The 15809-nt window shown below is 34.0% G+C and overlaps 2 protein-coding genes across 2 annotated transcripts in view; one reads left to right on the forward strand and one right to left on the reverse strand.

Annotated features, from left to right (window-relative positions):
* Positions 1–8159: 8159 nt before the first annotated feature.
* Positions 8160–8825, forward strand: LOC150086895 (protein ZBED8L-like). Its single transcript, XM_090372314.1, has one exon. The coding sequence runs from the start codon at positions 8160–8162 to the stop codon at positions 8823–8825; it is 666 nt and encodes a 221-aa protein (XP_090228440.1).
* Positions 8826–11829: 3004 nt separating this feature from the next.
* LOC150086896 (PX domain-containing protein kinase-like protein) overlaps positions 11830–15809 on the reverse strand; it is a 257528-nt gene continuing 253548 nt past the window's right edge. Inside the window, exon 15 of the mRNA XM_090372315.1 lies at positions 11830–12140. Within this exon, the coding sequence (XP_090228441.1) occupies positions 11830–12140 (311 nt within the window). The remainder of the gene's footprint in view (positions 12141–15809) is intronic.

Raw genomic sequence — 15809 nt, forward strand, 5'->3', positions numbered from 1 at the left:
GGAGATGTACTAGCTAATGAAGCAATGAAACCATCAAAGCTTAAGCAGCATTTGCATAAAAACAAAGAAATAAGTTAAAAACCAAAAGAATTCTTGGAAAGAAAGAGTATTCAATTAAAAAACCGACAGAAGCAGATGTTCAATATTTCCCATATGAACATTAGTGCTTTGCGGGCTCCTTATAAAATAGCACTTGGGGTTGCTAAGAATAAAAAACCATATACAATTGCCGAGACATTAGTGAAGAACTGCATCAAAGAAGGTACCTGAAATACAACTTTCCAATGGCACCTTAGCTTGATGTATTCAGGAACTGGCTAATGATATGGAAGATCAACTCGTAGAACAAATAAAGCTAGCAAAGTATTTTTCATTGCAACTTGACAAATGCACAGATATTGCTAACATGGTAATTCTTTTAGTATATGTGCGACTTGAACATGATGGTGATACGAAGGAAGAATTCTTTTTTTTTTTCAGCTTCATTGCCGACAAACGCAACTAGTTCCGAACTGTATAAAACTATGAAGGATTACATTGTCAACAAATATCGTTTAGAGTTTAAGTTTTGTGTAGGAGTATGTTCTGATGGTGCAGCTGCAACGACAAGAAAACATTCTGGAGTAGTTACCCAGATTAAGGAGCTTGTGCCAGAATGTAAATCAACGCACTTTCTTGATGAAAGTCTTGCTACGAAAAAAATGTCAGCTGAACTAAACAGTGTGCTTAGTGAAGTAGTAAAAATTACGAATTACATACAGGCTAATGCGTTAAATTTGAGATTCTCTTTATTATGCAATAATATGGAAGCTGATCATAAACAACTGTTATTGCAACTTGCTGAGATACGATGATTATCGAGGGGAAATGTTCTATTGAGAATGTTTAAACTACAGAACAAACTCAGTGTTTCTGCAAGAAAAGAAACCAGTTTGGGGCCAACTTTTTAAAGACGTGAAGCAAACAAATAAGCAAGAATTGCTTATTTGTCTGATATTTTTGGTATTTTTAATAATCTTAATACATCCATGCAAGGAGGAATGCAAAAACGAAAGTTGGCAACTTGGAAGAACAGAGTTTCTACAGATTGTTATAACATGTTCCATAATTTAACAAGAATTATCAATGAAGTAGGTGATGATCTTGATATTGCACTTCTGCAAAAATTTATCACCAAACACGAATTTCAAAACACGAATTATAAAATTCAAGACACGAATGTTTTGGAATTTTATTTTCCATCAAAAGAAGATCCACGCATAGGAAATTCGTGGATCCGGAATACATTTCTTTCATTGAAAGATAATTTAACTATAACTTTAAAGGATAAACTTTAGAGGATAAACTGGACACTGATGAAGGACTGAAGATGAATTTTGAAAATACAGCATCACTTGCCTCATTCTGGATAAAAGTTAAAAATGAATATCCTGAGCTTGCTGAAATTGCTTTAAAATCTCTTTTTCCATTCCCGTCAATATGTGAGACTTGTTATTAGTGTTATTAAAACAAAACATAGAAACAGTTTAGATATACATTATCCTTTGCGAGTAGCATCATCATCATCAATCCAACCTATATTAAATAAGTTAACAAGTAAGAAGAAAGCTCATTTGTCACATTGAAAACTTTAAATATTGATATACACGGTGTTTGTTCAAAGTACGTGTGTATAGGTGTTTAATATGAGGAAATCACTATTTCATTTATAACTTTTTGTTTAGTTACGACTGTGGAACGACAAAAGGTTATGAGTGAAATGCTGATTCTCTATATTAATCGCCTATATGCACACTTTCAATGAACAACGTGTAAATTTGTAATTTGTAATTCTTTTCTTGTTTCCTATTATATGATTATATTTATTGAAATGTAATTTTATGTCTGTTAAATCTAATAATAAAAAAAATTGGGCTTGTATTTTCTGTCTGTTTTTTTTTTTCATTTTGTTTTTCTAGTAATTAATTTTTATTGTATTTTACAAAGGTATCAGTCCGCGAAGGAGTGGAAATAAAAGGAACTGGTTCTTTCCCACAGATATTTTGAGAAGCACTGGTCTATATGATCTCATAACAGCCTTATTGGGTTTGTCAGGCAATTGGGATAGACACCATAATTTGCAATACCCAACTTTTGTTGGGTAGTTGAACAAAATATAGAGCCAAAGCACAGATTAGAGTTGTTCTTTGTGTCACTGTCCTGCTGCAATATAGAATTTCTTCCAAAAAGTCAAAGTCCAGAGGATAATGCATTACATTTGAGAATGTTTTTACAATCTTATTTTCTTAAAATTCCTTATTATGACGATGTCACCCACTCTAGAAGAACAGAAGCAATCCAGATCATGATGGACCTAGCACCATGCTATGCAGGCACTAAACAATATGGCACCATTTTTTTTTATTCAGTTGATAATCTCGCATAAATTCTACGTTTGAATCCAAAAATTTCAAATTTGGATTAATCAATCCACGGTACGTTTTTTCACCCTTCAATTGTCCAATGTTGATGGCTCTTAGCCTAAGCCAACCATTTCTTTCAATTTTCTCAGTAAGGGTTTTTAAACCACTACACAGCCATTAAGTCCTGCCTGTTTAAGATAAAATTTTACAGTAGGTGTAGACACAAGAATTTCTCTGTTTCTATCAAACTCGTCTCAGATTTCAGGTGCAGTAAGTCATTGAATGCATTAAGAAATCAGTGTTATGGCATTATCTTGTGCTTCCGTTTTTATGCATGGTCATTTGTCCTTTAAACTGCCAGTCACCTTGAATCGTCGAATGGTAGTTTTTACTCCTTTTAAAGGAAACACCTAGTTTTTTTACAATGCTTCTCAGGAATAACTTTCTTTATAGAAAGTTATAATAGAACTTCTTACAAAACTTATACCAAACACTCTTTCTGAATGGCAGGTGTTCGATTTTATAAGTTACAGCTCTTACTCCTCAATTTATATTATTGAAAGACACTCAGCATCATCTACAATCTTCTATAATAATAAAACAATACTCCCACTTCCTAGAATATTCTAGAATCATTTACAACATTCTACTGCATTCAGGAGTCTTCTACATCTTTCTGAAATATTTGAGTATTCTAAAAATTTCTTAAATATTAAGTTCTTTGATTTTTATACATAACAGAAAATATTTTAATAAAAACTGGTAAACAAGTTGGTCCTATTTTAATAAAAACTTTGGAAATTAAAAAAATGAAACATGATTACAAACTTTTAGGCTAGAGTGTACACACACACGCCACTGAATTATGACCACCTATCTAATACCATGTTGGGCTACCGTTTGCACAGATTACAGCTGCTATTCATCTAGGCACTGATTCCACTAGATGTCTGAAGACATCTGCAGTCATGCTGCCTACAAGGCTTTCATAGTGTTGAACTAGATCAATGATGGCAAACCGTTAACACGTGTCAATGGTGACACAACACTAACACACGTGTCAACAGTGACATGCCACCATTCACCAACACCCGACAACAACTATTCTCCCTGTTTGAGTTCAGTTCAGCTTTTGCATTAGTGTGAACAAGAAGTGCATTGAATTATTTTGTATGCATACTCTTGCGAGACCTTATTCTCAGCATTAAACAACATTAAAATAGACAAAAGAAACCGACTGACAGATGATGTTAGCATTAGCATTAGTAGAGGCATATGATGCAAGAAAGCAAGCTTATGCAGCATCAGCAAAAAAAAAAAAAAAAAAAAACTTACATTTCACCCCTCTGTTCGTTCGAAATACCTGTCCAGCTGAGCCTTAAATTTATTTAGGCTATCAACTTCCACAACAAGGGATGGAAGTCTTCTGTTCCACCAACCAACTACCCACTGCTAAAGGCAAATTTCCACACATCTATCCTACATCTGTCTTTCCTTAATTTGAATTAATGCTCAGACTCTTGCTCAGAATAATCACCTCTCAGGTGATTATGCTGAGCAAGAGGAAGAATCCCATCAGCATTGAGCATGCTCAAACCATTCAAGGCTTTATACACCTCTATCAGATCACCTCACCGGTGCCTAGTCTCCAGACACTGTAATTTGCAAAACTTAAGCCTTTCTTCATAAGAGCAACCCTTTGTTCCATTCACTAATCTTGTTACCCTTCTCTGTACTCGTTCCAGCAGCTCTACATCCTTCTTGAAATGAGGCCTCCAGACCTGTATACAGTACTCAAGGTGTGGCCTGACCATTGCCTTATACAAGGGAATAATCACCTCCTTATCCCTGCTAGAAAAATTCCTGTATATCATTGACAAGACACCATAAGCTACTCTTGCAGCCCATCTGCACTGCTCAGAGAACTTCATATCTGCCTGCACAATTAACCCCAGGTCCTTTTCATTCTCTACCACTGTCAGTGTAGTACCACAGAATTGATACATTGCTCTGGGGTTGCTGTTTCCCATATATAGTACTTTACATCTGTCAATGTTAAACTTCATTTGCCACCTCTCAGCCATTGCTCAACCTTTCCAGATCCTGTTGTAGTAGCATAGCGTCAGTAGTGTCCTTAACCACCCTGCCAACTTTTGTATCGTCTGCAAACTTGGACACTAAGCTTGATATACCATCATCAATATTATTTATAAATACAGAAAACAATAATGGACCCAACACTGAACCCTGAGGGACTCCACTAATAACATTAGTCCACGATGAGTAGTGTCCATTGACACTGCTTATGAAGTTAGTGCTGCTGGCTTGGGCTTGAAGTGCACACAGTACCTATCTTCAATTTCAGCTTATCTATTAAGACTCAGCAACAAAAAAGTTATTAATTGATGTTAATCAAAACAAATGCAATGTGTTCCTTATATTTTTTTCCAGTTCAATTCAAAATTACTATTAAAAGTAAGGTAATTTTTTAGTGCACTATTTTAAGCTCAATTATCAGTGTGCATATCGTTTTCTCTATTGTAAATCACTGATTTTTCTTTTACTTTTCTCACTTTATACTTCTGCATAATTGTAGTTTTCCTCCTGTTTGATTAATGTGCTTTATGAAACTGTTTTTTCATCATTATTATTTGACATGTGTCCGAGTTTGTTTTACTCATATTTCATTTTTGTAATTATTTGATATTTTAATTTATAATACATAACACCACACATGATTGGACTGCATTTCTTTTAAATAAATGAATATGTAAAGAATTGTTTTTCTTTTGTTTTGGGGGGGGGAGCGACACACCAGCAGAGCCATGTTAGGCATTTTCCAAATTTTTGACACACCGAGCCTAAAAGGTTCACCATCACTGGACTAGGTGACGGTTGTATGTCCATATGCTTCGCTTCTCATTCCAAAACGTCCCAACAGTTGTTCAACTGGATTCAGGTCAGGTGAATATGGAGGCTAATCACAATAGATGATGATATTTTCACTGTATTCCTCGAGCCACTTGTGCACAATGTGGGTTTGATAACACGGCACTTTATTAACTTGAAAGTCCCCATTTCTCTCCGGTAAAAAATGTAAAATGGCAGGGTGCACATGATCTCCTAAGAGCTTCTGATAGACCACACCAGTGAAACTTTGGTCCATACACACCACAGACCCTAGTTCTTGCTAGCAAAACATGCTCCATATTAAGCAACCGCAGCCACCTACCTGGATAGTGGGCACCATGCACAATGGGCCCGTGGAGTAATGCTGCTTGCACCACACACAAATGCTCAGTGTGTTGCACCAGGTATTTGGATTCATCCAACCAGCACACTTGTTTCCAGTCCTCCAGTGTCCAGCCAGCATGTTGTTGAAACCACAACATTTACTGTCGATGATGATCGGTGGTGAGAAGAGAGTGTCTCTTGGGTCATCTGTTGTGTAACCCCATACATCTGAATGTGTTGTGGTGCATTGTCATTTGGGATATTGTTTTTGCATTCCCCATATTGCATTGTGATGTCAACTTTCACATATTGACCTGCCACTGAGCCTGTAAAATGCACTGCACCCTTCACTCACCACAAACATCTACCTTGCATAATCCTTTATAGTTCTGTCAACAGGAGGTGGTTTGACCTGTTTGACACCATTCTTTGTATGCCTTAATCACACTGGGCCATGAGCAACCAAAAAGACATGCTGTTTCTGATATGGAAGCACCCAATGCACAAGCTCACGCAATCGTGCCCTTCTAAACTTACTACATCCCATAAGTGCTACTTTATCACTTAGACTTGCCTGACCAGATGCAATTACCACTGCTCTAGCATATGAAGCTGTTTGGCTTTTTATACTGCAAGCCATGTGGCATAATCTACATCAGTGTTTCTCAAACGGTGCACCCTGGTGCACCAGCGTGCCATGAATATTATGAAAGTATATTTTAAAAATGAGAAGAAACCCATTTGTATAGAGATTTATTACATTCATGATCAATTAATAGCTAGGCTAGGCCCCTAGGGTACCAGCAGTTATTATTGTACACAGCTAGCAAGCAAGCAACGTGACCAAGGAGCATTTGAAATGCATTCAAAACACGTATGTGTGTGTGGCTGCTTGAAATGCATTCAAAATGTGTGTGTGTGTGTGTGTGTGTGTGTGTGTGTGTGTGTGTGTGTGTGTGTGTGTGGCTGGCTGGCTGCTTAGAATGCAGGCTGGTTACTCACTTATATTAGTTTGAGCCAGACAGTGGAATAGGATACATGTTCTCTCCAACTACGAATAAGCTACATGTTCTCTGTGATTGTGTTAGATGTGCAATTCAATATATGTTGTATGTGAGTGTTGTATGTATATACAATTCAGTTTTTCTATTATTTTTTATGACATATAGCACCCCATAAAAATAGATAAATTTGTTAAGATGAAACGTAGCATTGACGACTGTGAATTTGAAAGTGAGCTTACTTCAAAAGCAACAAATGTCAATAAAGTTAAAACATGACCTAATTGCTAATATTGCAACAGTTATTTAGCCTCCGTAGCCAGGTGGGAAGAAGCAGTAGTGCATAGCACACGCTTCTTGATTAGACTGGGGTTCGAGCCCGTCACCACCAAATACGGAGGATGCGGAAAGGTCAGGGAATGACCACCGCATATTCCCGGAGCAATATGGCCCTAGTTGCTAATGCTCCTAAAAACCAAACAACGAACGAACGAACTTGGACTGGAAACGAAGATAAGCCTTTCCCACTGTGTGTTGTGCATGGCGAAAAAACATCAAAGTCATGGTTCCTAGCAAGTTAAAAGATATTTTACAACTGAACACTCACATCTTCAAGGAAAAGATTCAAATTATTTCAAAAGATTGTCAGAGCAGCAATTGAAACAAGCAAACATTTTTAAAAAAAGATTAACAGTTTCTGAAAAGGCTCAAATCGCTTCTTATGAGATATCTGAAATGGTTGCACAAAAAATTTGTCACATACTCTACCAGAGTCAATTATTTTGAGGGCATGTAGAAAGATTGTTAAAACAATGTTGGGAAATGTTTTGGTTTAAATTTACAAGAAATAAGCAAAATTCCCCCTCTAAAATGATACAATTCACAGACAAATTACAGAACATGATACAATTCACAGACAAATTACAGAACTGTCAGCTGACATAGAAGAAAATGTATGGAATAAATTTTAGAATTCAGATTTTGCTTTGCAAATTGATGAATCTACCGACATCAGTAACAAAGCACAGCTACTTGCATTTATTCGTTTTGTTGATGGAGACCAAATAGTAAATAAATTTTTTTTGTTGCAAAGAAATGCCAAGTACTACAAGAGGTCAAGACATCTTTAATACTTTAACCGCTTACCTTGAAAAATGGAAATGTTCATGGAAGTCATGCATTGGCATTTGTACGGATGGAGCTCCATCTATGATAGGTTCCATGGAAGGGTTTCATAGAACCTAAGGGTTGTAAAACAGCAAAATCCCAGTGTTATTACAACTCATTGCTTTCTACATAGGGAGGTCCTTGTTTCAAAAACATTAGGAATTGAATTACAAAAAGTTTTAAACCAAATTGTTGAAATGGTTAATTTCATTAAAAGCAGACCATCAAAGACTCGTTTATTTAAGCAAATTTGTATTGATATGGATTCACAGTATAGATGCTTAATTTTACACACACAAGCGAGATGGCTGTCAAGGAGAAGGTGCTATGTTGTGTATATGAACTCTGAAAACAGATGCTTGCATTTTTTGAGGAAGAAAAACAAGAGCACTTTTGTGAATATCTTCATTGCAAATTTTGGATTTCCAGGCTGGAATATTTAACAGAGATATTTATGCATCTTAATAAGCTCAATACAAGTATGCAAGATAAAATTGAAAACTTTCTAACTTCAGTAGATAAGCTAATTGCATTTCAGAAAAAAATAGCAATTTGGAAAAATAGAGCTAGAAATAGTAGTTTTGAAATGTTTCCTTTGCTACATAAAACCCATATAAAAGAAATGACTCCTATCGTGGTTGAGCATTTGACAACTCTGGAAGAGAAATTAAACTTTTATTTTCCATCATTAAATGTAGAAGACTGGGATCAAAACCAGTTCATAAAAATTCCATACGATGTTGGTTTGAAATTATCTGAAGAAGAAGAACTGGCTTCTATATCCGGTGATCGCGAACTAAACATAAAACATGAAGAGTTGTCTACTGAAAAAATTTGGATTTCAATTAGAGAAGAATATCCTTCAGTAGCTAAAAAAGCTTTCTCCATTCTGATGCAGTTTTCGACATCATACCTGTGTGAATTACGATTTTCTTCACTAACTAACATTAAATTCAAAAAAAGAGAAAGACTCCAATGCACTGAAGATGAAATGAGGGTGTTTATCTCATATATGTCCTGACATTGAAAAGGTCACCAAAAAACATCAAGCTCATGTCTCACATGACTATGCTTAATTTATTAAAATAAGATAAGTAATAGTTTTCTATAGTTTAAGTTATTTTTATTCATAGCTTAAAATATATTAACATATTTTTAATTTTGTACATGAGTGCACCAGAAAATTTTTATGTTTACAGTGTGCAACGAATCAAAAAAGTTTGAGAACCATTGGTCTATACGGATTAGGAGATCACAATTCATTGATCACTGTGTGTGTGTGTGTGTGTGTGTGTGTGTGTAGAATTGTTGAATAATATTAATAATGTATTTTTAGTTGATAAAATAACACTGCATACTGGTTTCATAAGGTTTGCTAACAACTCTGTTCTCATGTATATAAGCATTGTCAATCAAAATATGTTCAAGCAAAGCAAGAAATCAGTTTTGTATTCTGCTTTATTAGCCATGAGTTTTGAGTTTCAGTCTGAATGTGTCTGCTGCTAGAACAGGATCTTCATTTACTGTTGACTTGTAAAAAAATATGTCAAATCAACAGTGTGCAGTGGCATTTATCCAGCCACCAATGTGAATAGTACTGACTTTGTTCCTTGATTTGCTCTCTTTGCTCTGACATGGTAATCCTTTTAGAGAACATGGGGTGCTCCCCATGGTTGTGCCTTCTGGAATGATGCTACAAACTATTAGTCAATTCATTGTACAGGCACACTGATGACTATGATCTATTCCAATTCTTTGCATTGATTCCTTCTGCTGGACATTAGCAAGAGAAAAATGACCCTGTGATCATGCAACCACAGTTTACTATGGTTGCATGGTGTTCATATATATATATATATATATATATATATGGTGAAGAAATTTCCTAACACTTCTCTCAGATGCTAGCAGCTTAAGCTGGCTACTGTGACAGACAAGACAAGGTTGTGTCATTGTAAATGCCATCAACAGCATCATCACAAGGCTGCATACCTGTTTAATTAAGGTGATCTATTTCTTTGTTGCTCACGTGTCTGACAATTCCTGTGCAAAATATGAAAGTTGGTCAGAAATAATTTACCCCCTCCCACTTTTATTCCACATTGCTATACGTTAGTAACTACTAACTGTAGTACTAGAATATTCAACATCCATTTTCATAATTACAGTTTGATCTGACAGATGCAGCAGATTAGAAAATAGTGCATAACCTTACATGTAATTAAAGTAAAAGGCAGGATAGAATTCAGAGTTTCTGAATGTGAGAATCTGATTTGCATATATATGAACAACCAACACAGCACAAAATGTGTGGTAATGAACCTAAGTGCTAGAATGGCACCACACATCAGAAATTTCCGGCTGATGGTGATGCCATTGTCAGCAGGCAAAATTAATGGGATGAGAAAAAATATGATTCTTAGGGATTCCTGCTTTCAGGGACCAAGGTGACCTAAAATTATGTGACCATATTGAGAAAATTAAAACTCACAATTGACAAACTCATCCTAAAAACTGAAGTTCTGCTTCTCCAAAAAGAAATTTATCACAAGAGGAAAAACATGCAATAGATTTATTTAGTTCTGTCTTTATAGGAAAAAGTAATTACAAACTGAATTGTCCATTAATGTTAAGAAAGGAAATTCTTAATCTTTGATACACAATGCCAAAAATGATACATATAAACAACTTATCTGAGGAAGTGAATTCGATTATACAAACATTAGTTAAAAATGGATACCCAAAATATTTAAATAAACTAAAAATAATTCTAAATGAAAATAAGGAACAGACACTTTATAAAGATTGCACTACCAACTTCCCATTATCATATTTCCTTTCATTAGAGATAAGCAAACAATTAGGAATAATAGAAAAATATAATATTGATATTCAAACACCTACAAACAGAATGTAAAACCAATTAAAAGTATAATCTGAGCAATCTTACAGAATAAACATAGCATTCCAGGTGATCTGATCTGTAGTTGTATATAGTTCTGTTGGAAGACCAGAACTTGATTACCTGAAAAGCATATAATATTATGTTTTTCAATCTGCAAAAAATGACAAGTCAGCAATTTCACAAGGGTAGAGTGAGGTCACAACAGAAGTAGTTTTGAGATAACAGAACATCATAAAAAGAGAAATCAAGGAAACCAATAAGTTTAGAGATAAGGCAATAAACATGACTGACAGCAAATGGAAAAAGATAGTCAAAAGCATCTAAAAAGCTTGCTGATTGTTATATGGGGGGGGATTGGTCTTGCAGAAATGTAGATTAGAATAAACAAAGTTCTAATTAACTGAAGTTATTTTATTTTGTCACAGACTTTCAACCAGTTCAAGAAACTAATATTAATTTAATTTGCTATCTGATGTCACTTTCCTGTCAATTGTTTGTAGGTGGGTAAAGTAGCAAAGGTCAAACTTTGCAATGACTGTATATTATTATTATTGAAGAATTATGCTACTGTGTGAAAAAATTATAGATTGATCTGGTTTGATTAATACTATAAAAAAGAAATCTGTACAAAAATTTTGTGTATTTTAAAATTATATTATACTAAACTGTTCTAGGACACTAAATGAAATTTTTCTGCTCTATATACTAGTGTAGATTTCTTCATTTAGAAGTACTTTCTTGCTGAATATAAAGTCATAACTAAGTAAAGAACACAACACAACACATCATATGATTATAAACTGAATGAGCATTATTATAATAAATTAGTTTTGTACTGATGCACAATATATATCAAGGTATACTGTTTAGTATACTTAATAAAAGTTACATTTGTGACCACAGACAATCCTGATTTAAAATAGAACTATTTCATTTTTTTTAATGTAAATCAAATGATGGTTAATAATCATAATGAAAAATAAAATTAATTAAAACTGCATTATATATATTTATATTAAAACCCACTTTTTCCACTATGTTCTTCAAAAGTAGGAACTTATTAGACCTTTTACAAGCATCGAAATCTTTGGTTGTCAAAGCATAAACATTGTTTTATCTATCATGTCCTTGGGATACTGTGGTCATTTGTTGTTGCCTTTTTCAAACTATTTTTATTAAAGGATTGTATGGATCCCAGAAGAGCACTTCTGTCTGCTGCTGAAGCTACACGAGTAGGTTCTGATAGGACAGAGTTTAAATTTCCTAGTCCATCATTTTCCAAAGAAGGAACAGGGGGCGGGATATGAGAAATGGTAGCAAATTCTGGCAGTGGTGGCGGCGGCGGTGGTGGTGGTGACGATGATGGTAGAGAAGGAGAGGAGGATGAGAGTGGTGGAAGAGGACTTAATGGAGTATAAGATCCTAGGTTATCTAAAAAAAAAAAAAAAAAAAAATTTATATACATACATATATATATATACACACACACACACACACCAGCTTTATATGATTTTCTTTTCAAAGTAACCATAAATTAAAACAGCAAAGGAGAACCAAAGTAATAAAACTAAAATACAGGTAGTTATAACTGAACTGCATTGAATGCCTATAGATGGAAAATAGCTAATTGCACAAAGCTAAAATTTAGAGTAAAGTCACATAATGTGGAAAACGGATGATGTGTGAAAAAAAAAATTCTATAGTGTCCCTTGGAGAAAATAGCATGATGTGTAAGAATTATGTAAATTGTAGTCCAACAACATGTGACATATTTTTGGAAGAGCCACAAGAATGTGTGTTGAGTATACTTAGCCAACAAAGCATCCTTCAAGAGATGAAAAATTTACCACAAGACTTGTGGTGAATTTATCTCTTGAAAGATGTTTTGTTGGTTAAGCTCTATTAAACAAATACAGAAATTACTCAGTATGCTTTGCAAATATCGCTAACAGAAAATATAAGGATGTTGGCCTCTATCTCAAAATGGATTACTCAACATGGCACAGAAGTTGGAGCTGGGTAGTTACCCTTTATGCTATGACAGAGAAAGAAAACTAGTTTCTTCGAGTACTGTTAATGAGATTGTTGTTACAATGACAAAGAGCCCAGCACATAATGTGTATGAACTACATTTGGTGCAGCAGCTAACTTCGTGTAATCCTGATCAATGTTTGGATTTTGCTGTTTCAATTCCTGGCTAAAATGGTGATGGATAACACAGGTAATTAGACTTGGAACATTGTATAGACCAGTGATATACACTTCCAACTGAAGAGTAACAACAACACTCAGGATTGTTTGATGTGGAAAATGTCACATCCACATGTCAATGAAAGTCCAATGAATTCCTTACATTACTCTGTGGCACAACTTTACTGTTATGTCCTATAACAGTAAATCTGTGCTCTACTGTTATAATAAACCTAACAGTGAAACCACCTTTCTTTGAGGAGGTTCAACTCACATGATTCTGTAATGCATGATTCTACAATACCATGTACCCGTCATCATTCAACATGTTACTCCCAACCTTTAAGCTTGAGATATTGTGGTTTTTATGCAGAATGGAGTAATGCATACCCAACAATACAGCTGCTTATGACATTTCTGAATTTTCTAAAGACCACATAATTTCAAGTTACAGAATCAGTAATGATTCTCCACTTATCTTAGCAAATTACATTTTTTAAGACACTTAAAGACTTTTATGACATATTCATTCTAAGAATAAAGTTTTTCAGCTGGATAAAATTTCCTTGTGCAATTTCTAACCAAATTTTGATATACCATTGATTTTTTTTTTTTTATTTTAGAAAAAAGAAAAGTATTTTATAATTTACATAAGAAAGAAAAATGCACCTGCTGCATGCTGATAAAACATTTCAAAGGTAATATTATGAGCAAGAATTGATGTTTCTATAAATCTAGTATAAAGTTGACAGTCTTTCAGTGGAAATAACACTTACAGTTTGACAGATATTAACATTTGACACAGGTACCATTTGCTATATGAATAAACTTGTTGCATAGATATTTACTCTTATACAGTATATAGCACCATTTTTTTTTTTTTGCAATGGTACTTTCTGGTGCTCTTCTGTCATTCCTTTCCATATTGCCTGGCTATTAACAATTCTAAATTTCAACTTTACAGAATTAGCTGTTTTTCCATCTAATGACCTTCAAAGCGATATAGTTTAATTATAATTCTCCAATATTTAGAGAGAAGTGAGCATAGTTTTTAATTATCATTGATACAATTTTTTCTAATATTTAAAAAAGTATTCTTTGATCTACATATGAAATAAAAATGTAGTTATTTCATGATGATAACAATAATTTTCATATTAATAAAAAAATATGAGCATGTTAATTAAACTTCAATTTTCTACATCAAGAAATTTCCACACCTTGGTTTAGCTTTCTAGAAGTTACAATTGCATACTAGACTAAAAAAATAATTAAGATTCTCCAGTTATCATACCAAATTACATCTTTTAAAACAGCAAAAGATTTTGTCACATTCTTCTAAGAAGAGAGTTTTTCACAGCTGGTAAAATCTCCGGATGCAATACCTAACCAAATTTTGACATATCATCAATAGTTTTTTTATAATATTTAAAAAATAAATATTTTCTAATTCATATTAGAAACTCAAGCTCATAAACATTACTTTTGGATTAATGTATTATATGAGCATTCCAATTAAACCTTTCAAAACAGAAATTCACAGGGTGATCCAAAAGTCAGGATACACAGTTGAAACACAGTTGATATTTTGTTTTATTTTATTTATTTGGTAATTTATTTCCAAATAAGTAAAAGAACTGGAATGCAGAATTAGGGCAAGGGTAAGATGATTGCCTTTGTTAGCAGAGCAAAATACCACCAGCTTTCTATTAGAAATTAGTAGAAAATCTTCCACAATGGGTCAACATGCTATCAATTACTTAGAACAAGTACATGTTTTGTTTGTGACTAGAAGGACCCCATGACCTTTGGTAGGAGTGAGTGAGTGTGTGTGTGTGTACACACATGCATACAATTTTTTCTTTTCAAAAAGATGCTAGTTTTAATTTTGCATACAAAGGGTGAGACAAAAATTCCTGGACTGTGGAATAAAACGAAAGACGAAAAACCCAAATTTTTAAAATATTTAATATTTACAATAAATTATTTACAAACAAAATATTACTGATAGTAATTTTAAAATAAAACAACTGTGATATACAGGATAATAATAAAATGCCGAATTTAAAATGCAATAAAATATACTAGGTTAAAAGCGCTAAAATACTAACTGAAGCTTTCAAAGGCTTCTGCCTTCTTTCTCAACAGTATTGAGAAACACTGTTGTTTCTGCCTTCTTTCTCAACACACTTTCTCAACAGTACAACACTTTCTCAACAGTATTGAGAAACACTGTTGTTTCTGCCTTCTTTCTCAACACACTGTTGAGAAAGAAGGCAGAAGCCTTTGAAAGCTTCAGTTAGTATTTTAGCGCTTTTAACCTAGTATATTTTATTGCATTTTAAATTCGGCATTTTATTATTATCCTGTATATCACAGTTGTTTTATTTTAAAATTACTATCAGTAATATTTTGTTTGTAAATAATTTATTGTAAATATTAAATATTTTAAAAATTTGGGTTTTTCGTCTTTCGTTTTATTCCATGGTTGGTGGAAAACACTAAAAATCATAGTATGAGTATACCCAACCCCAGAGGCCTATTTGAAGAATTCCTGGACTGGTTCATAGTCACAGATTAGTACAGTCCCCTTCAGAGTTAGCAGACAGAGTCCAGCATTTCTGTCAGTGCTGGAAGCACTACTGAAACTTGTTTTGAGATCACGTTCAGTACTGCTTGCAATTCTGTTGGGATCTTGTAAGTGTCGTTAAATTTACATTCATGAAGTTGAAATTTCTTCTCAGGGAACAAAAAGTCACAGGTGCATTGTTGTGGTACAAAAACCAGTCCTAATTACTCTACTTTTCTAGATTTCATTCCAATCTCTCCTCATTTCAAATACACAAGGAGCTTAACAAGTACTGCTGATTGACAATTTCTTGATAAATAATTCCCTCTCTTTCAAACAAA

This window comes from Mastigoproctus giganteus, chromosome 4 (genome assembly GCF_048544385.1).
Source record: "Mastigoproctus giganteus isolate SK-2022 chromosome 4, ASM4854438v1, whole genome shotgun sequence".
In the NCBI taxonomy this organism is placed as follows: domain Eukaryota; kingdom Metazoa; phylum Arthropoda; class Arachnida; order Uropygi; family Thelyphonidae; genus Mastigoproctus; species Mastigoproctus giganteus.